The following is a 23,341-nucleotide window of genomic DNA, read 5'->3' as shown; positions in this document are numbered from 1 at the left end:
CACAATCTGTTACCCTTGCTAATGGCTCCACATCCTCCGTTTGTGGTGTTGGCAATGTTACCATGACCGCCTTACCTTTATCCTCAGTTTTGTATGTCCCTAAATTTCCATTTAACCTTGTGTCTGTTAGTAAGTTGACCATGACACTCAAATGCTCTATTACTTTTTACCCTTTTCGTGTGTTTCTCAAGATCTCAAGACGGGGATAAAGATTGGTGGAGGGCATGAAACTGGTGGATTGTATTATTTTGACGGTGGTGGAAGAACATCAACTGTTCTCCAGTCATCTCTCTCTCCTCTCTAGTGGCACTGCCGATTTGGTCATGCTTCGCTGAAAGTTTTGAAGTCTTTGGTTCTTTCGTTGAGTCAACTTTCTGTTTTGGTTTGTGAGTCGTGTCAGTTTGGGAAACATCATCATGTTCCCTTTAGTCCTAGGGTTGATAACCATATGTCAAGTCCTTTTTCATTGGTTCATTCAGATGTTTGGGGTCCTTATAAAGTGATGTCATACAATGGATATAAATATTTTGTCATTTTTGTTGATGATTATTCAAGGATGACGTGGCTCTATCTAATGAAAGAAAGGAGTGAATTGTTTACCATTTTCCAAAAATTTTATGCTGAGATTCGCAACCAATTTGGTGTTCATATTAAAATTTTTCATTCCAATAATGGCCATGAATATTTCTCTTCATCATTTCAAGAATACTTGGACCAACATGGCATTATACATCAGACTTCATGTACCTACACCCCACAACAAAATTGGGTGGCTAAGAGAAAGAATCGTCATCTTTTGGAAACAGCTCGACCTCTCATGCATCACATGAATGTTCCCAAACCCTTTTGGAGTGATGCGGTGCTTACTTCTTGCTTCTTGATTAATCGGATGCCCATGTCTATCCTTGATGGTCATTCCCCATTCACTACTTTGTTTCCTACCTTGTCTCCGTTTCCTCTTTCTCCTCGAGTTTTTGGGTGTGTCTATTTCGTCCATAATCTGGGCCCCGGGAAGGACAAGTTAGATGCACGATCCATTAAGTGCATCTTCTTTGGCTATTCCCGGACTCAGAAAGGGTATAAGTGTTATCATCCTAGTTCTTGACGTTCCTTTGTTTGTGCTGATGCTACCTTCTTTGAGTCTACTCTGTTTTTCTTGGGGTCTGGTGATGTTTCTTCTTCCTCATCACCTCCTCCTTTTCCTCTAACTCTTCCTCTTCCAGTTGCGGATTCTGTTCCTCTTATTCCAGCTGTGACCAAGTCCTTGCCTCTGGTGCCACCACCTGTTGAATGACCACCTATCCATCAAGTCTATACACATCGCCCACATGTACCGGCTGCTCTTCCAGCTCCATCAACGTCGACAGATCCGGTAGTTGTCCCCACACAATGCACTTGTACCCTTCATCCTTTTTCTAATTATGTTTCACTCACCTTTCCGCTTTCCATCGCCAATTTATCTCTTTGTTATCCTTTGTTGTTGTCACTAAGGATGTCCAGGAAGCCCTTGCCTCTCTAGGATGGCGCCATGCAATGGAAGAAGAACTCTCAACTCTAACTCATAATCATACTTGAGACCTCATCAGTCGGTTGTAAGTGGGTTTATACTATTAATTACTTACTTGATGGTAGTGTAGAGTGGCTGAAAGCTAGACTGGTTGCAAAAGGGTACTCCCAAACCTATGGTATTGACTACACAGAGACCTTCTCCCCGGTTGCTAAGATTGGTTCGGTTCGTGTTGTGATCTCTCTTGCTGCTATGTATGATTGGCCCCTCTATCAGCTTGATATCAAGAATGCTTTCTTGCATAGTGATTTGCTCGAGGAGGTCTATATGGAGCAACCACCGGGGTTTGTTGCTCAGGGGGAGGATGGTAAGGTATGCAGACTAAAGACGACCATTTATGGGCTTAAACAGTCTCCTCGAGCATGGTTTGGTAGGTTCAGTGAGGTGGTAAAGAAGTTTGGTATGAAATAGTGCCAAGTTGACCATTCAGTCTTCAGTCATGACTCTTAGGCAAGAAAGATCCTATTGGTGGTGTATGTAGATGATATTGTTATTACCGGGAATGATAAAATGGGCATTGACAGGTTGGAGACTTTTCCACAGGAACATTTTCAAACAAAGGACCTTGGTAAATTGAAATATTTCTTGGGGATAGAAGTAGCAAGGTCTAAGCATGGTATTAACTTGTGTCGGAGGAAATATGTCCTTGATTTGTTGGAAGAAACAGGTTTGTTAGGTACTAAACTAGCTGAAACACCTATGGAAACAAACACTAAGCTGAGCAGTGATATGGGTGAAGTGTTTGAGGACCCTGGTATTAACTTACCATTACTCGGCCAGACATTTCATTTTGCGGTTAGTAAGGTAAGTCAGTTCATGCAGAAACCTCTGGTTCCTCATTGGGATGCGGTTCTAAGAATTGTGAGGTATTTAAAGGGGGCTCCTGGTCGTGGTTTGATATACAAAAGTGGTTGAAAACTTGAAATAGAAGGATATATTGATGCTGATTGGGCCAGTTCTATCTTTGATAGGAGATCTACCATAGGCTATTGCACTTTTCTTGGGGGTAATTTGGTGACATGGAAAAGTAAGAAGCAGACAGTTGTGGCGAGAAGCAGTGCGGAGATAGAATATAGAGCTATGGCACATACTACTTGTGAATTAGTGTGGTTAAGGAACCTTCTACAGGAGATGGGATACAATGTTAACACTCCAATGAAGCTCTACTGTGACAATCAGGTTGCAGTTCATATTTCTTCTAATCCGGTGTTTCATGAAAGAACCAAGCACATAGAAGTTGACTGTCACTTTGTGAGAGAGAAGGTGCTGAGTGGAGTGATAGACACTGCATATGTTAACACAGGGAACCAGTGGGCAGACTTATTTACTAAAGGGTTGAGTCGGGGAAGAGTGGACTACATATGTAACAAGCTGGGACTATATGATATATACTCACCAGCTTGAGGGGGAGTGTTAGTGTTAAGTATGTAGGGGTATTTCCATCTTTATGGTTATGTTGAGGTTGCTGATGTGTAAGATTATGTAGAACTAGTGCCCCTCACTTAAGTAGGGGCACATGTGTCTTTTCCATTATGTTAGTAATATAAAACACATCTGGCCGAATGGGAGAGTGAATCTTTTCTCTCATTCAAACCAGAACTTTCTCTCCCTTTCTTCTCTTCTTTTCTTCTCCTTTCTCTCTTTCTTTCTTCTTTCTTCTTCTCTCTTCTCGACTGTTATCAGACTAACAGGACTCAAAGGCAGGCCAAATTATAATAGTATCTTCCATTTGTTATTATTTTGTTGTGGATTCACACCTTTGTAATGGGTTATCAACTTTTAAATTACCTTTTATTGCTGTTTGTGCACTAGTAATAAACAAAAGCAAGAACCTTTCAAATGCCTGAAGTCTTAGTTCTTACAAATAGGATCTCAAATAGCAAATTTTCACAAAAGAATAAATGAGAATACAATTAATATCTGGTTCCTAATCTTAAAATAGAATGAAGTGTATTTAAATAACAAAACCAATTTCTTTATATATATGGGCCAAAAATTTAGGTCAGGGGCACTGCCTCAAATCACATGGACTTGTTTTGGCTTGCCTCAAGGGGCCTTTTTTTTTTTTGAAAAGGTAAGTAACAAAAAGAAATGGTATACATTATGCCCTGTGTACAATGAGTTTCTGTACACAGAACTACGGGTAGAGTAAGAGAAAAATTACAAAAACAGTCAAAGTCAACATTTTTGTTTGATCAATAAAAAAGATTTTATTAATTCAATGAGAGAATTTTAGTACATCTTGTGGAGATAATACAACCACCCAAATACATAAGATTTACATTAGTGCCCAAAATAACTGATGTCTATTAAGCCCTTGTTTTGCTAGAATTCACCATCCCATTTGTAGTTCTTCTGGCTCATAAGTAGGAAGTGTTTAACTCCCTTGATAAGCAATCAATCTCCCTCAAGACAAGCCTGTAAATCCAAGGGACTTGGCATAGCCCATAGGCCTTTTGCCCAAGTGATGGTTAACTTTGAGGCCCTCTCTACTTCCAGATTTTGAGAGTCTGATTGCTTTGCTGGTCTTAGGCCTTGCAGTAAGGCCATCAGCTCAGCTTTCAGGGAATCTCCCACTCCAATAGGTCCTGAATACATGGCCACCACACTTCCTATGGTGCCTTTGAATACCCCCCCCTTCCCACCAATACATGTTGGCCCTGGGTTACCCATAGAACTCGCATCAAAGTTCAACTTTAGCATATTACTTGGAGGAGATTGCCATTCCATAACCAACCTGTCTTTTGCCTTTTGAGGGTTGTGCTACTCCAGCCCATTTTCTTATTTTATCATTCACTGAAAAATCTTGAAAAATTTCCCTAGTCTTTACCCAATGTGTCAGTTTGATCTTTATAGTGTCTATTTTCTCCTCCTTGGGTAACTGCCTTCCACATTACTCTTCCTCCTTGAGCCTACTTATTTCATTGAAGATTCTTTCATTCCTTTCTTCCCAAATAGTCCACACTACTGCTTCTCTAACTGCCTTTCACATTACTCTTCCTCTTTGCTTCAGTTGCCTTAGGAAACTTGAGCTCAAGAGATTTAAATGAGGGATCTTCCTGCACCCAAAGAGAGCAAAAATGTTTTTTTTTTTTGAGGAATCAGAATAAAAATTTCATTAAAAAGAAAAGAGCCATACATCCGGGGGGTGTTAAGCTAGCTCCCAACCTAGATAACATTACATTACACTAGAAAAGTCAGTAACAGCAGAGCTGATCAAGATTACAAGACTGTAACTCAAGAACATTCCAAAAATTCTTCCCCAGCTCTATTCTACTAATCTGATTGAAGTCTGGATGCACCAAAACCCAATCTGAGACCAGATTTACAGTCAAGGCTAAAAGACCTTGAATTTTCTTCTGTTTGTTCTCAAATATCCTTCTATTTCTCTCATTCCATAGGACCCAGAAAACCGTGAAAGGGATGCAGCTACAAACAATCTTTGCTTTCTTGCACCTATTGAATCTTGGCCAGGAGGAAAATAACTCAGTCGTGGACAAAGGCTGAAATAAATTCACTCCAAATAAAAAGTAGAAGAAACTCCAAATGATATGAGCCATCTTGCATGTGTAGAACAGGTGGAAGGCTGTTTCCTCATCCGAGCAGCAAAGGTAACATATACTTGCCATGTAGAAACCTCTATTCTTCAGGTGGTCAGAAGTTAAAATACTGTCCAGCGACACCAACCATGCAAAGGCCTCCACCCTAGGAGGGGTAGGATTCCCCCACTCCGTCCACCTGATCTGCAGTCATCTGCTACCTTATCAAAGCTAAGTAAAAATATTTCACAGTGAAAATTTCATTTTTGCATTCTTTCCACCACAGACCGTCTCTAGCAACTAGGGGTGGATTCGAGCCGAGCCGAATAGCTAGCTATTCGAGCTAGAACCTTGAGCTAGAGCTCAGTTCGAGCTAGAACCTTGAGCTCGAGCTTTAGCTTGAGCTCAACTTGAGAAAAATGTTTTATAAAAATAAAAAAAAATTATATATAAAAAATACTTTTTATTTGATATTTAAAAAATTAAGAATTATAATAATTAGTTATTATTATATATGAAAAAAAAAATAATAATAATTTTATTAGCCTTGCGAGCCTCACGAGCCGAGCTTTATTAGGCTCAAGCTTGGCCTGATTAATAAACGAGCCTATAAATTGGGCTCGAGCTCGGCTCGAAGCACGGTTGAAACTGAGCCAAGCCGATCTCGAGTAGCTCGTGAAGTGCTCGGCTTGTAGCCACCCCTACTAGCAACAGTAGAAACATCAACCTGTTATAGCTTTTCTAACAGCAGCAAGCATTCCTAAATCTCATGATCTCTTAATGGCCTTCTAAACTTTGGGCTCCACACCACTTGGCCTCCTCTCATCTCAAAGCATTGATCCACCCTCACCTGCTGATCATAGAGCCTATAAAGTCTTGGACAAACCTCCCTCAGCTTCCCCAGCCCACATCAATTGTCTTCCCAAAATCTCATTCTTGACCCCTCCCCCCACCTGACCAATGCTTTGAAATCTCTATTAAAATTCATTATCCCCTTCCACACACTCACCCCATAGGAATTTGAGACTTCTCTTGACTCCCAACCAAACCTCACTACCCCATATTTCCCAGTTACTACTTGTGGAGACTCTGTGACTTAATGTATCTTATTAGTATAGTCCCTTATGTATATTATTCTTTTTTCTCTTTCAGCCCTATATGGGCATTCTTGTAATTGTACATATCTTTTAATATATAAAAGACTCTTTGAGGTGGGGGTGAATTCATTCTTGACACCTCTAAAATTATTCTTATTCTTTTCTCTATTCAGCCAGAGTGTTGACATGGTTTCAGAGCAGGTTGTTCTCTGATCTATCCTCTCTCTCTTTTGAACCTCACTAGAAGTAGTAATCTTGTTGTATCGGGGCTGTTTTGATCAACCCTTTTCTGTTAAGTCTTCTCTGTGCAACCAGCAGGAGAGATTTTATTAGATTTCTCTTGGGAGACTTTGGTTCGAGGCCAAACTTCAGATCTGGTGTTGGCTAGACCTGATCTATTCTCCCTACAAACAACATTTGATTGGGTGAAGTTTTTGAAGGAGTTCTGATCTTCTTCTTGGGGCAGCAATACTATACAGTTTCCTTTTTTGGACTGCAACAACTTTGTATTTCAGGCCATCTTGGGGCGGCAATACTCTCTAACTTGAAGGGTTCTTTCAAGCTCTTTTTATCCTTACACTCAGTTTCTGGTTTGGAATCTTCTAAGGGCTGTTTCGATCAGCACAAGATACTTCTCTGTTCTTGGAAAAGACACTTGATATGTTGGTAAACCACAATTATCTCTCAATCGGCCTGAATCGATCAACCTATAACAGTAGATCTGGTCTCGTCCTAGGGTTTTCTTGCTTCCCTTCTTTGTTTCAGATTTCAAAATTTGAGAGATTTTAGATTTGACAATCCTAAAACTTGCCTTTTTTGGACTGTCAACTCAAGTCCTTGATTGCTGAAGCTGTTTATGGTATTTTATTGGGTTCCCTTGACCTTCTCTAGCATTGGAGTACTTGTCTTTCGTCCTGGACTAGAGGGAACTGTTGCTGAATTTGGTTCTCTGATATCCTTGTGTCTGGACTGTTGCTTTCTTGCTGAAATGGCCTATGGGATTGGCATTGCTGCTGTAGCACATGGGAGTAAGAAATCTACTACTGGTGGTGATTCTTTTGTTAAAGGTGATTCTCTAGCATCTATGGTTAGGGAAAACCTTCGACAACTGGTAACATCTGCTATTTCTTCTGCCTTTTCTACTATTGGCTTACCTGGTGAGTTCTCTAGTTATTGTTCTTCTCCTTCTCATGTTTGGATCATTGACTCTGGAGCTACCAATCATATATGACAGGAGCCTACCCTGACCAACCAAGTGACCTTACTGAAACCCATCACAAACATATTGTTACTGCCAATGGTGAAAAGTTAAACATCATTGCTAGTAATGACCTGTCTCTTAATCTTTCACCCACTACATCTTTCCCTCTTACCAAGACCTTACTTGTTCCTAGTCTCACTACAAATCTGATTTTTGTTGGCCAATTAGTTGATGAAGATAACATTCCCATCTTTTTTCTAACTATGCTTTGTAAATAAAAACAAATGTTATCAGCCCAAAACTCAACAGAAGCATTTGCATGGCTTATGGCCATGGGTAGCATCTTGACTGTGGACCATCTGAAATCTAAGGGGTTCAATATGGCCAATATGTGTTTCCTATGTAAATAGCAAGAGGAAAATGTTAGTCATTTATTTGTGCAAGATTTCTGGCTTTTTGTGGAGGCTGTTTGCTGCTATGTTTGGGGCCAAAGATAAGAGGAAGCAAGAAAGCAAAAGGCGATCTGGAGCTGCATTCCATTTGCAATCTGCTGGAACATATGGAAGGAAAGAAACAGAAGAATTTTTGAAGACAAAACACAGTTTGGATAAAATTGTGGAAGTTGTCGCAAATCTGATGCCAGATTGGGTGTTACTGTTACCAGAATTTAGACAAATCACGAGGGAGGATCTTGGGGAAGTTCTGGGGTTTCAAATTTGTAAAGTGGAGAATTATATTGAATGCTTTTTGTAGTTTGTTTCAAGCTGTATGTGGTGATACCTTATCACCTATTAGGTTGTACATTTTGTTTTCTTTTAATGAAATTTTATTTTTACCATACAAGGAAACTAAAACAACTATTTCCCCATTGCTGTATTGGCAACAATGTTGAGTGGCTATTAATTCTCCAAGTGCTGAATTAATTAACCTCAGAATATTTTCTGGTTGTTGTAACTTAATATGAGGGATAGAAGGTTTTTCAATTGGCTGAGACTTTGTAGGTGAAACAAACATGACAAAACAGGTATCCTAATATGAATGATAGAAAACTTAATCATCATAGTTTTAGTTCCTATTGTTGATGGAAAACCTACCATAGGTCCAGTTTATTCTTTCAATACAATGCTTCAGATGTACTTGAACCTCCATTATTTCTTTTTATTAATCCTTTGATGTTACCAAGTTAAGTTGCATGCCTCCCTCTTTTATATTGAGATTACATTTCAGACATTTTGTTTGTTTAGTTGTGTCACTGGGTCTAATAATCTCCTCGGAAGGAGAATACTCTTGAAGTCTTGAACCTTCATTATTTACTGATAATCTTCTTTTCCAAAAGGTTGTGTTCTTGATATTGATTTAGTATTGATAATTTTAATAACAGAAGCATGAAAGGGAAGATCTTGGCTACCTATCCAGATGCATTTCCTGATGGTTCGACAGAAAAGATACTTGACCAAAGGCCAGATCTGGAAAAGCTTCAGTAACACCATCTATGTAAGAGTTAGTCATGCTAACTTTTGAAACTGGTCATGTTATGCTATTTTCTTCTTTTTGGCAATATCAGTGAAATTTCATATTAATTTCACATTAGTGGTAAACATACATTTTATTGCTTGTCGGTTAAAAGATCAAGAATTGTCTGAAGGGAAAAGAAAAAAGATGTAGTTTATAAAAAAAAAGAAAAAGATGTAGATCCAAAACCGTATGGTGATATTAGAATTTGGTTATTCTTGTATGGAAAATTTGCAGTAAAACCGTGGAAAGTTGTATTTTTAGTGATGTATTGCATCAGGGAGGTTATTGTAACTCATCAGAAGTATTTCTGTTTGTTTTTTTTTTCTTTTTTTATTTTTATTGGGAAGAGGTTACTGTCTGTAACTCATCAGGGAGGTTATTGTAACTCACCCTCCTTCAGCGACAAGCATTTTGATCTTCACCTCCATTTAATTTCCTCTTGGAATGATAATTTATCAAACTCTATTTTGGCCTTAGTTCTTCTTCTATCTTCTTCTGATAATTGAGAGTTTTCTTCCAGTCTATCCACTTCAACAATGATGTCTAAACACTCTTTCTTCTTCACCTCCACTCCTTTAAATTCCAATTTTCTCCAAACTTCTAACTTTTCCTTTAAACCTTTCAGTTTCTTGCCGATTATATGACTTCCAATAACCCCACAAAACCATCCTCTTCCAACCAAAGATTTTCAAATCTGAAAGGAGGGAAGGTTTAGGGGGGATCCCTTTGCTATCCAAACAGATAAGAGTGTGACTGGATAGGGGACGGGGAAGGGCTTCTAGCAATAACTGTCCAAATTTTTCTTCCCACTCAGTTGAAACCATAAATCTATCAAGCTTCACTTAAGTTAGATCTTCCTGGTTATTGGTCTAAGTGTATTTAGACCCCAACAAAGGAATATCCACCAAATCCCATCAGCTTATGAAGTTTGCAAAACCCCTCGCCCCTCTTGGCATCCTATCCCACCTTTCTTCTCATGTGCATACCTAATTGTGTTGAAGTCTCCACCCACCACCCAATGTTTCTCCCAGCTACCTCTCACCTCATCCAATTCCCCCCAAAAGAATCTCCTTAGTGCATTCTCATTTGGTCTGTACATCCCTGAAAAAATCCATTCCCACCCATCTTCGCAAAAACGGAAGAGAATAGAGAGAGAGAACTGACTGACTACTTTGTCTGTCAACTTCAAAACATCTGGATCCCAAATTATTACTAGGCCTCCCACAGTGCCTATTGCTGACAGTACTTGCCCATTCACAATTTCTGACTCCTCACAATGATCTGATATCTGCTGCTTCCATTGTCTCCATCTTTGTTTCCTGAAGGCATAGTATGTTGGGATTCCATTTTCTGATATAGGCACTGATTACGACCCTCCTTCGTCCTGAATTTAGGCCTCTTACATTCCAAGAGATAATTTTCATGGTAATGGTTTTGGGTAGAATTCTCGAGAGACTTTGTTCCCCCTATACCCTATTCTTCATCTTCTTTTGGCTCTTCCACCCCCTCAAGGGGTGCCTACTTTATTGTTTAAACCCCAAGATAGTTAAACAACTCCCTTTCCATTTTCCTCCCTTTTCTTCCCCTCTCTTCCAGCACCCTTTTTTCAACTTCCATTAAGAAAAACTTTGCTTCTTCCTCCAAACCCTTCATTGAGACCCCCAAGAATTCTCAGAAGCTCAACATCTTGGGTAACACCCATAGAGATGGATCCTCCAAGTCACACCAGTCACACTAGGGATCAGCTGCAATCTTCCTTGGTTCAGCTTCCCCAAGCCCTGCAAATGCGTATCTGTTTGGGGCCACTCACCTGTCGGAATCACTACTAAAGGTTGATCCACTGGAACCTCATCCAAGGTCATGGTTCCAACTGGAGAGCTCAAAATTTCATGTTCAACTATAGAGATCTCCATCTGCCTTTGATCTTTTCCTGATTCCATTGATTCCTCAGCTTCAGCTACCCCTCCTCATGGAGTCAAGCTTTGGCGATCCCCTTGAACTTTGTCTATTGCGGACCCTGCTTCCACTTGATTAAGCATTGAGTCAGCAACAGATCCAAGATGCCTTGCTTCTTCCTTTTGGTTTTGGTCTCTACGGGTGTTTAGTGAACTTCCTAAGTCAGAGAGACTTCCTCCACTCTGGCCTAGTATTGAGTTCAAACCGAAATGTGGTTGGCCCAGCTCCAAAGGGGTATCCTTTTGAACCAGGTCTTGACCTATTCCTTGAAGCCCACCTCTGCAATTCCTCCACTGTAAGTTTCGTTTCCACCATCCCCACTAGACAAGCATCTAAGAACTGCTTCCATTTTATCTCCCCTGCCCATCAGATACAAGGTAAAAACACTCAGCACCCACCTTTAATGTTACCTTCCCTTCTGTCGGCCAGCTTGGCAGTCTGGCCTTCTCCACGAAATGCTCCTTTTTCTCTTTGCCTCCCAGCTTTGTCTCTTGAATTGACAATATGCGATCCTGAGAAGAGGTTCCTTCTGAACTCCCTTCCCACCAAAACATTCTTTATGAAGGGATGGGAGATCCATCATATGGATGGTCGAACCATGTGGGGTGGCCGGGTGAAATTTCAAAAATTTCTTTCTCCCATCTGGGAATTCTATTCCCTAATTTAGAAAACTGAATTTTCAAAGTTCGTTCTTGAAACAAACCGGACCAAATCTGAAACCAAAAGGAAGCAAGTAGGGATGCACTTGATACAGAATAACAGTAACTCCCAACATAGGTGTTCATGCCCAAAGAGGTGACCAAAACCCTTCTCCACTGAAGATGACATAGCGTATGATGAGGCAGGATCAACAAAGTGGTTCTTCAACAAGAACCCTAATTCTTTAGCAAGAATCACGCAAGGGGCAGGTGAGCACGACTTTAGATTGTTTCTTCTAGCAAGAAACAATATCAAGAACTATTCTTGATCAGATCCAAGAGTGGAAATCGAATTGGGTAGGGGTAACAAGAACTGGGGAAGAATTCTGCAGATTGCTGAATGCATAAACTGGTGAATTTGCCCCCTATTTATAGCCTTCTTTGGATTAACTTCCTAATCCAATTAGGAAAGAGTTTCTTGATCCAAATCTAATATTTGGATCTGGACTCTTAAATGGATAAGGTTTATCCTTTAGCTAATCCTTATCAGATTATAAATCAGAATTCGCCCCCTTTTAATTAACTCACTTAAGCTCAGTTTGAAATGGGCTTTAGGCCCATTTAGTCACATAGCTCACTTTCCCTTTAAATGCTGCTAACTTTGCTCTCTTTGTATGGCGTGGGACCTTAGCATTGATCTACACATCAGCCACATGGGTTCAGCCCAGCCTTTGTTACAAGGCCTGGCCGAATTTACTACAGAACACAGTGAACCCTTGAGTCCATTAGTATGGGCTCTTAATGGGTCCAACATTTACACTAAATGGTCATTGGGTCCTACCTTATGAAGGCCCAAGGACTGTGGGCAGATGCAATATTAGCCCATTAGGTATTACCCTCAATGGTCTTACATTTGATCTCTCAGCCCATAATGATCAAACACTGCCTGATAAGAGAGGACCTCTCCCTCGGCTGCAAGGTATAGTGTTGCACTCTCTACTCACATGGATCCTGAGAATTAAAACCTTTTGCAAATATTTTGTGAAACCATAATATATGTATATCTCTATATAAATATATTTTGCAAAACAAATCTCAACTAGTTTGAAATCAACTGCCGGTAGTTTAGGTTTCCATCAGAGATAGTGCATTCCCTGATAATTCATTTTGTCCGACAAAGGGGCTGATCCTATCACTATGATCACCCACTCAGGTGAATGCTCGGACTACCCTAACATACCTAGGTTTTGACCCCCCTAAGGATCTCGCTGATTGGCATATCAAAGACAGCCCAATCCGACACCTAGTGTAGTACCATAATCGAGTCTAGGGGTTAGGTGTAACATTCTAGTTTTGCCCATTTGTCTCCAAGGTCCAGGGCAATACTGAAATTTGGTCCGGTTCAGGGTTTCAAGAAAGCCCACACTACATGTACCTCAGGTCTCACCCTGGTAGTTAAGACAAGCCACCCCAACCCACTTGGTGGCACATCAGTGTCAGCCTTGGCAGGATAAATCTCCCCAGCTCTATCCAACGGCTGTGAAGATTTTAAACTAATACGAGTCTCATAAGTGTCTAGTGTAAGGGTATTACACAGAAACACACCAAAATAACATGAATCAATTATGCACTTTTATTCATTTACAATAAATGATAATAAGTACATCAATCTGATTGGAGCTAAGGGCATACACTGTCTAACACTTTAAACTACTACCAACACTTGCCTGCTTTCTTCTGACTTTCGTGCCACTCGTTTCATCCCCAGGACTCACTCTAGTGTTTGGATTTCCTCGATTTGCCTCTCATCATCTTCCAATCATCCCCATTTGCTGGCCCCAATTATGTATTCATGGTTGCACCATCTTCCAATCGTTTTCACCATCCCCACTAGACAGACATCACAATTGTTTTCAGTATGAATACCTGCAAAACTGAAAAGAGAAGAGAAGAAGAGAAGGGAAAACAAGAAAAAGTCCAATTATATTTAGCAAGTGCCATTGTTACTATATTTAAAGAAGACAAAAACAAAAATCCTTGCTTAGAATTTATGTCCATCTATCTTGGGAAAAAACATAATTACCAATGAGGAAAATCCTTCCTCGTACCCTTAGCCCAAGGACTGTATCAGATGAGCAACTCATCAGAAGTATTTCTTTATGCTGTTAGGTTTCTCATCCCTTTCTAATTCTATACTAAGACTCTGGTTTTTGATTTCTCATTCCGTCTCATTCTGCTATTCTGTTGACAGTAGACCACCCATGGATACAAGTACAAGAGGAAAACCTTACATCTTAAGGTGAAGGGTCATGAGCACTGTTTAACATTTTGTTGTCTGCCTTTTACATTGAGATGTATGTACTAGAAATTTGAAATTTAGAATGCACTTTGACAGTCCCTGTTACCGTTCTAATAGATGGGCCAAAATGTCCATCTCTAATCAGATAATTGGCCACACAACTCTCTCTTAAGTCCCCCCATTGGAAGGAAATTAGAAAAGTGAGAAGGTAACTTCATTTGAAGTTTCTTTAATTTGTCTAGTGTTACTTGTATGTTTTACTGGAAATAAGTAAGCTGATTTAATGTACATTGATTGAATATTTGATTGCTGGAAGAATACATTGGTTGTTATGTATAAAGGCATTGTAAATAATGTTTTCTACTCTTCACCCAATGCCTGTGGCATATTGTGTTAGATGGGGGTGTGAAGAGAACTCTCTTGAGTTTCAGGTAGTTCTAACCATATCTTAAAATTTCAGTTCTAATTTTTCCCTCTATAAATTTCTAAAGTTTAATTATTCTCTCTTCCTCAAAAAGGTTGTATGTCTTTCTATACCTTTATACCAGATATAGAAAAAGATTGATCCATGTTATCAGCAATAGAGAGATTTTACCAATGTCAGTAATCCCTCTTTTCCTTTCCCAGCTTCAATGCCTCCACAAAGTTGCATGCTATTTTTTTTTTTTCAGAAAAGAATACCCAAAATCCATGTCATACTACTGTTTCTCTCACCTCACATTGAGGGTTTTGAAAGAGTTTAAGGGAGGCTGGAAGATATGCAAAGCTGAAATACTGTGAAGGGATGCAGGGTTTGCCCTGATGGACTGGATGGCATAAAGAAGCAATCTTTTTCCCATCTCAGATAGGTTATGGTTTGTTTAGTTGAACCCAGGATATAAATGCCGCTAAAGGCCTTGGTTAATGTTATAAAAGCTTGAGTTAATTAGGTTGGAGTTGTCTCCTGGTTAATTAGTGTGGTCTGGTCATGTATTCCTTTTTTTTTCTTTCTTTTTAAATGAAATTTTCTTTACAAAAATAAAAGATTTTTAACTCAAACCAGGCCCTGGACCATATACTTGTATATATAACAGATGTAGAAACTATATTAGATTTGATTTATCACTACTAGATATTCATCCAAAAATTTGTTTTGCTTCTTTTTCTGAGGAGGCTAGTCATATGTGTGTACAAAGATATGGTGCTTCAAGATACCAATATCGATCCCAATTTATTGGGTTGGATTTGGGCGTAGGGCTACAAAATCTGTTATCTGATTTTGAATTCAATATATTTATAATTGGATTGAATATGGATCCACCCCTATCCCATTCAATATAATCCATTCTATTCAACTTAAATGTATATGTTTTTTTTTTTTTTTTTTAATAACAATTACTTTCCATTAAAAAGAAATAGTCAATTACAATGGTGGGGGGAGGTTCTCTTAACTCTCCCCCAAAAGATACCATTACAAGGTAGCCCTATGTAACTGATTTCTTCCCTATCCTTGTTTAGCTAGTGCATCTGCAAAAGAATTGGCACATCTTTTTACCCATTGCACTCTCACCTCCATACCTTGAGTTAGCCACGTGAACTGTCTTCGTTCATTAATGTATGTCCACAATCCATCACCTTCCTTCCCTAACCAACCAATTACCACTTTAGAATCTCCTTCAATGATCATCTTGTTAACACTTAATTCCTTATCCCTTTTCACACCTTCCATCAAAACCATCATTTTTGCAGGCAATTAGTCTCCCACACCAATTGGGCCTGAGAACAAAGCTATGACTGAACCTTCCTCCATTCTAAAAACTCCACCAATTCCTGATGGACCAAGGTTACCTTCACTGCTTCCCTTAAAGTTATGCTTAACAAACCTTGCACAAGGTAGAGACCATAGAAGTTGAGCAACACTTCTGCTTGAAGCCAATTCTGCTACTTCCTTCCAATTCAGTAGTGTCGTTGTCTGGGTGTCCTTGAATATCTCCACTGTTTTTACCCAAAGCACCACCCTAGAAGTAGAAGTGACCAAGGATTTAAATATCCCCCAGCGTTAAAGCCTTATCCACGCGCTTAATCCACTAGGCCACTTTTCATCTTATGAAATTTAATGAAATAAAATAGCTTTTTTTCTATTCTAGTGTCCACATGTAATGCAGATAAATTACATTTGTGTTTAACAATTCCAGCAAAATAAAAAAAATTCAAAACTAATATTATAATAGAATAAATAATTTCTTAAATTCACATTTATATAAAAAATCTGTTTAATCTCAAGAACTTTATATGAATAAAGATATTAATAATAGAATAATTATTTTAGTACTTAATATTTATAAATTTGAACATGATATGTATCTTAACATTTTATAAATTATTAATTAATATTTTAAGTTGAACTAAATAAAAGTATATTATTTATAAAAATAAAAATATTATATACAAAAACCACGAGAATATAATATAAATTGAATTTGTAAAAGTCGTTAGTCTACATTTATATCAAAAAATGATTTTTTTATCTCAAAATTTATGGAAATAAAAATATTAATAATGGAATAATTATTTTAGTAGTTAAAATTTGAATTTTCATATGATGTGTATCTTAGAAGTATTGTTAACTTAACATTTGAGAATTAATTTTTAGTTGACTTTCGGTTAATATTAAAAATTAAAAATAGTAAAATAGAAAATAATCGATATAATAATTCACATATAATAGTTGCATATGTTTTGTACCTTGAAATTCAGTAGAAAATAACATAATAATAGTTTTATGCATGTATTAATTTGTAAAAAAATATATAATGTGTTCCAGGATTCTTGATTGATACATTATCAATAAAATTTTATGATTCTTATGCATCCCGCTATAAAATAATCGATATAGTAATTCACATATAATAGTTGCATATGTTTTGTGCCTTGAAAGTAAATAGAAAATAATATAATAATAGCTTTGTGCATGTATTAATTTGTAATATATATATATATATATATATATATATATATATATATATGTTCCAGGATTCTTGATTCATACCATATTAATAAAATTTTATGATTTCTATGCATCCCACTATATTAATTATAGTATATTTCTTCACATATACCTTTAGAATATACATTTTCTATGTATATATACATTAATTATGGCTATTTTGATCTTAAAAATAATGTTATTAATATATTTATGGAATTTGTATGCATTTTTTGGCGTATCCATATCTTTTCGTCTGTATCCATGTGTTTCCAAAGCATATCCATATCCGTATCCGAGTGGTCTGATATGATACCCGATATCGATACTTTAATCCTTGGAAGTGATCACTTCTTTGATTGCCTCTTTGCTTTTTTCTTTTTCAGCAAAAATTCTTTGGTTTCTTTCTTCCCAAATTGTCCAACAAACTGCTGCCCTTGTACATCTCTACAATCTTTTTCCCTCTTTTTTTGTCCATCTACCAATAGAAGAGTCAAAGAGGCTTTGTAGACTTGGTGGGGGAGTCCACCTGCAACCAAATAGAGAATGAAACCAAACCCAAATAGAAGAAATAAAGGGCCAAGAGATAAATAAGTAGTAACAAAACTTGCCATTTTTACAAGTACACCGGTTAGGAGACAAGCACCAAAAAGGCTTCTTTATTTGAGGTAGGTTGCAAATGTTAACTCTTTCCAAGAATATTTCCTAGCAGAATGCCCCAACCTTTGGCGGGATCAGTTTCCCCACACTTCTTTAATAGGGAAAGAATGTTGGGACTGGAAGGTGTGATAGGGCTTTGAAGGAGGAACAAGTAAAGCAACTAGAGGAAAAAAGGGTCCAAATTCGAGACTCCAACTTAGAGGGATCCAAGAGAACCTTTTAGAGAATTTGGATCAAATCCAAGATATTGTCCACATCTGAGTTTCTGAAACCCCGTCTTAACCCCAAGTCCCAATTTAGTTCAGGCTCTAAACCAGAAGAGGATAAGAAGGTAGAAACATGCTCATTTTTATAACTACTACTAGAAAAAGAATATAAAGAGGAAATTGATCTTTAAGTGGTGAATCTCCCCACCCACACATGTTCCCAAAATCTTACCAAATTCCTTGAACACAGATTATACCTAACAAAGGGTAGGAAGTGTGGAAGGATGGCATGAATAGCTTTCCAAGGCGTCACACTAGTAACTCATGCCAAAACTCTGGCATCCCAGCCATCAGCCGCTAGCACATGGATGCTTATAATAAGCTCTGTCCACAGTTTGTCCTTGTCCTTTTGTAATCTCTACAACCATTTACCTAACAACATCATATTCCTCTTGTGGATGTTCCCAGTCCCTAAGCTACCAAACTCCTTACTTCTACTTACTAATTCCCATCTAACCCTGTGGTCCTTCCATTCTTTCCAAAAAAATCCCTCATTAACTCTTCTACGCTTTTACAAATCCTCACAAGAATCTTGAAAATTGAAAGAAGGTAGACAGGTAAGTTGGCCAGAGTTGACTTGATCAGAGTTAGCCTTCCATTTGTTTTTGTAGACCTGTCCACCACCAAGTTCCAGAACGTCACATTTCTTGGGTTTCCTCCCAAAGGTAATCCCAAGTAATTCATTGGCCACCGGAAACTTCTAGTCCAAAATGGTTGCACATTCTGTCACCTCTCTTTCATTCATATTGATCCCCACCACACAACTCTTTATGAAAGTAATTTTAAAAGTTGACATTTTCTCAAACACTTGGATCACCCCTTTCATATTTCTTACCCTAGACATTGTCCAAATTAATATTCAAATGTATATGTTGCTATATATACTTGAAATTTATATTCTAAGAGTCATTGATTGAAGTTCCATAAAATTTATTTTCAACATATTTTGTTCATGATGTATAATATTTCAATCACTTTTAATTTAACTTATTAATTTTTTTCGCTTCAATTTAACTTATTAATTATGTTATTCAATATCTGACTGTAAATTGAGTTGACACGAATCCTATATAAATCCGATGGATAAGATTCGATTATTTGATCAGGTCCGTTTGCATTGGGCTAACCTGGACGAAGTTGCAACTCCAAAGCACAATTGCTTGCCATAGTAGCAAGAGTTCAAATCTTCACCCCACGGCTTGGCGCCCCAAAAATGTCCCACACAATAGAAACCCGCCGCGTGTCCTCCCACACGCATGCCCCCTCAGATCGTGCGGATCCAAATTGAAAATTTCCCCCCATTCCTGCTCATACTGTCTCTTGAGCTGCCCTGTGTTACCCGAGTCCCTGACCTCTGCACCTCCCTCATCTGAGATTGGCGAGAATTCTGGCGTGGACGACTGTTCTGGTAGGCACACTAGAGGTACCTCCCATCCCTTGTTTGTGGCTGGGGTGGTGGTGGCGGCGCTGGTGCCTGTCATGGTGGAGGGATCTGTCAAGGTGGTGGGAACGCTCTCGCAGGAGGGGCACATGGTCAGGGTGGTCGCTGGGAGTTGCATGTAGAAGGGGTGGGCTCTTTACTCCTGCAAACTCCTGTAACCTCCTGCAACCTCCTGTTCTCTTCCGTCAGTGTTTCGCAGCACGCTTTAAATACTCGTACTCTACCTCCGTTTGCTTCAACTTCGTCCAGTAGACGTTTTTCAAGAAAGAAATGGAAATTTAATGCAAGCCCATTTTCTCAAAACAAGTTTTTAATCAACTCCCACTTCAATCAAACATATATTATGCACAAAATAGGAAAATTATGAACAGATGAATACTTGGCTCTTCTGTTATGAAACCAGAGACTTCTACTTGGCGAGGACAAAGGTTAAATTGTTTCACAAGCGCAAAGTTTTTGTTTCTGCAGTATTTGTAAAATGAACCCTATAAGTTAAGAAATAGAAGAAACTACTCCTTTCTCCATTTTTTCTCCTCAATCATGAGAGGGATGGAGAATACCTCCGGTATGTGATGTGTCTGCTGGAACGGTTGTCGATGCCGGATTTTTTGCCCAGCTCAGATGGGGGAGGAGGTACAGGGGTCAGGGTTGGTTAAACTGGGCAGGTTGAGAGACCGAGTATGAGCAAGAATGGGGGAAAATTTTTGTTTTGGGTGAAATTTGGCACGGTCCTGCGGGGGCAGGACACGCGGTGGGTTTCTATTGTATGGGACGTTTTTGGGGTGCCAGGCGGTGGGGCGCAAATTCGAACTCCTGTAGCAATGCAGTATTTGATATGTTCTGTAAAGACTCCTTGGGTGAGCGAACATAAAAGACCCAAGTTCGTATCCTCTACGGTTTTATTCGTAATATTGGTGTCAATCAGGACACACCATGTTTAGCTCTCATATGTGGATCTCAATTCATAATTGTCTCAGCATCCACTGATTCCTGTTTATGCAAAGGACTAAAACACGAGGCAGGATTTCCTGAAAGCAAAAACCATGTAAATACCATGAGAGCACAGTATCCAGTATGGAGATATTCTCAATGCAGAATTGGATGTTATGTTTTATACAGTTACTTTTTTTTTTTTTTTTAAAAAAAAACTCAGGAGAACGAAGCTCCTAAATCACAAATGACAAGGCCTTCATCAATTTTGAATTTAGAGTTTTTTTCCTCAACTGATACAAACCCATTTCATTTTATTGTAGGATAAAAGCCAGAGGCCGAAGAGTACATTTGTAATAGAAGGCTGTAAACAAGAATCATGGTCGAATGTGATGGAATGCCATAGCTTCCAGATGGTGTTGAATCAATGAAGTTCATAATTGGCTCCATGACCAGGCCTGCCGTTTACTTCTCCCCATCTACCACGCTTATTTGAATGTCTTCCGTTTGCACTTTCCTATCATTTGATGCAGTTTGAACAGCTTCAGAATTCTTATCAGATGTGCTGGCATCCAAAAGAATTAAGTTAGAAGCCATGCTGCTACTTTCATCCTAGAGGGAACTTCGAAAAGGAAACAAAACTATATGCTTCTCTAGTAGTGCTTATAATTGCAAAACCCTCTTAAGTGAATATTCAGATTTCACAGAACTATAGCGACATTAGAAAAAAAAAAAAAAAAAAAAAAAAAAACAGTGCAAATTTTACTCTATTCAATTCAAAAAAAAAAGTGTAGCTTATATATATTAAAGGTTGCACCCTGTGCTTAATGCATTTTGCAACATCATGTGACTATGAGCTGAGGTATGTGCACCTCGAAATGGATGGAAAACTGTGGGGATTTTAGCTACTGCATGAAATGCATGCAAGATAATAAGTGTTTCTATATCATAGAAATAAATAGAAACTCCCCACAAGGTAAATGAAATAAAATACACTAGTAACAATAAATAGAGCCTTCTGATCATCTTAATTATATTTTATTCAAATATCAATGGAAAAACAGATTATAGAGACCTCCTCGGATTTGATGGAACTGATAGACGACTTCTTTTAGATATCTCCCCCTGGAAAACTTTTGTGAGAACTGACTTCGGCTGTAATGAAGCCCTTAACAAAGCCAACCCCTGTACAAAACCAAAACAGCCTTGAGAGAGAGAGAGAGAGAGAGGTGGACGGGTGTAGAGATTACGTGCTACCTCGTCCCTGCCAAGCTCCACAACCATCTCTTCTAAGGCATCTATTCCGTTAATACCAAACTTGCTGAGGAGGGCGATAGTAGAGACTGTAGAAATAGGTGATATCTCCAAATCATCAGTGATCATGTAGGTGACCACTTCCTTTACATAACCTCTTCTGGTAGGTGTGGCCGCCACCGCTGGTTCAATTAGTTGCATTTCAGAGGACATTTCATATCCACAAGTACACCGAGTAAACATAACATTGGTCACGGTCCCGCATGTCCTCGGACACCTGTAGAATTTCAGTTTTGGCAAAGGATTAGCCCTGATCCCACTCTGAGGCTGAAGTAGAACAATTTCCTGGCCGAAACCAGATGATGTTGAAGATGCAATCTCAGGCTGCAACAGAAGGGCCTTGTCTGTGTTAGCCTGAATGTACATTTCATGCAGATTGTCGACGCTATTGTACAGGTTGCCAAAGCATCCATTACTGGAGCTTAGTGGGATGAGAAGTCTCATTATGGAGCCCATTGGCAAGCTAAGAAGATGGAAGACGAAATCTACTAACTCCTTCCCTGCTTCTGCAAATAGGACCTTGTTGGTGTTCATATCTACCAGAAGCTTCAAGTTTATTTCAGATGCCATTTGGATGTCTGAGAATTTGAGTCTCTCCTTACTTTTTCTTTTCTCCTCTTCTTGTTCTTTAGGAATTTAGAATTAGAGATGCATTTTCACTCTTCTCCTCCGCTTTATAATGGGGCTTGGATATGTTTGTGGAGGAAGCTTACCCATAAAGTTCATACCAAGAATAAAAAGGAAAGGATTATAGAGTGTAGGGTTAGGCTGAAATGATTAATTATATGTTAAGAGGTTGTGTGCTGATTGAACGGAAAAAGAAAAGAATTTAGTTTACGTGGAACTAACCGTTTACCCCAAGGAAAGAAAAGAATGGTTAATGCAGGCACAGGAACCATAGTTTACTATAGGCCCGTGGGAACTTGGTATGTAGATCCGAAACCCACAATCCGGCAACCAATCTGATTATTTCGGATTCAGATGGACGTAAATTTAATCTCATCTGATCAGATTAAGATGTGAGTCCCATTAAATTTTATAATATATAAATAGATAATTATATTCAATAATAAGATGTGATCGAGTCCAATCCTATTCAAGATCTCAAGACCGACCGATTGGATTTGGATTTCAATTTTCAATAATAAGATTGAATTCAGATGTAGCTGGATCCATTGGAATCTTACCTGATTCCAGCTCTATTGTTAGGTCAGAGGATTAGGGCCTACCATTGGGTTGGAGCAGCTTGAGAGCTCAGTAACCTCCACTTCCCCTTTGATTTGTGGATTGCTTTGAGGAGTTTCATTAAGGAGTAGAATCGTGGGATCAAAAGCAATGTTTCAAGCCCAATCTTTGCCTAGTGAGTCTCCATGGTGGGACGAGACTAGAAAGAAACCCATTTTAGTTTGCGTGAGAATCTAATCTTTTGATAAAGAAAAAAAAAAAAACATTTGGGTAATATTTTAATTTAGGTTAGGTTGAACTTTAATAGAAGTTAAAAGATTGAGTTTGCTTGGATAACAAAGAAAAGAAAGAATTTTGAGTTTGCTTGAGAAGGGTAAGCCCTTGTTCCCTTTACTAAAGGGAAAAGTAGATTTTTTTTGAAGATAAAGTAGTTCACAATATCTTTAACCTTAATCTAATTTATTTAAGGAGACACCGTTTAGGTTGTTGTACCATTTTACCTCATAAGAAGAAATATGAGGTGTTTTTGAGCTGGTACCCTGCCATTGTTCAATTATAGAAAATTAGGGGATAAGTACTGAATGGGTCCCATTTGCATAGAGAAAAATTGGAAATTTTACTAAAAAAGTTGTGATTGTATAAAAGGAAAATTCCTTAAACCTCCACCAAGGTCATTTTGAGAGGAACCTAACCAAGATTTTTCATAAATACGAAAATTTTATAAGACGCTAGGAAAAAATTTATAAGATGCTTATCTTCTTATCTTGC

The 23,341-nt window shown here is 38.5% G+C and overlaps 2 protein-coding genes across 8 annotated transcripts in view; one reads left to right on the top strand and one right to left on the bottom strand.

The window, feature by feature from the left end:
- Positions 1-20,927, top strand: part of LOC104590507 (kxDL motif protein) — a 28,084-nt gene extending 7,157 nt beyond the window's left edge. The window contains exons 3-5 of one of the 7 annotated variants that reach the window (XR_016084367.1): positions 8,786-8,898; positions 18,810-20,001; positions 20,398-20,927. Coding sequence is in view for 4 of the 7 variants with exons in the window: in XM_010249200.3 (XP_010247502.1) it covers positions 8,786-8,888 (103 nt within the window). In the remaining 3 variants the exon portion in view is untranslated. Of the gene's footprint in view, positions 1-8,785; positions 8,900-13,764; positions 13,814-18,809; positions 20,002-20,397 lie in introns of those variants that run through there. The other 6 variants (XR_016084368.1, XR_016084366.1, XM_010249200.3 and 3 more) reach the window with 6 other exon arrangements.
- On the bottom strand, positions 20,369-22,129 carry LOC104590506 (uncharacterized). Its single transcript, XM_010249198.3, has 3 exons — positions 21,332-22,129; positions 21,150-21,259; positions 20,369-20,639 (listed from the first exon to the last, which is right to left on the bottom strand). Exons 1-3 carry the CDS (start codon positions 21,956-21,958, stop codon positions 20,540-20,542), a joined length of 837 nt encoding a protein of 278 aa, XP_010247500.1. The 5' UTR covers positions 21,959-22,129; the 3' UTR covers positions 20,369-20,539.
- Positions 22,130-23,341: the final 1,212 nt, after the last annotated feature.

The sequence above is a fragment of the Nelumbo nucifera genome, chromosome 3, assembly GCF_055504915.1.
Source record: "Nelumbo nucifera cultivar China Antique chromosome 3, China Antique-T2T, whole genome shotgun sequence".
In the NCBI taxonomy this organism is placed as follows: Eukaryota; Viridiplantae; Streptophyta; class Magnoliopsida; order Proteales; family Nelumbonaceae; genus Nelumbo; species Nelumbo nucifera.
Note: the sequence above shows the minus strand (reverse complement) of the source record. Positions and strands in the feature narration are given on the sequence as shown.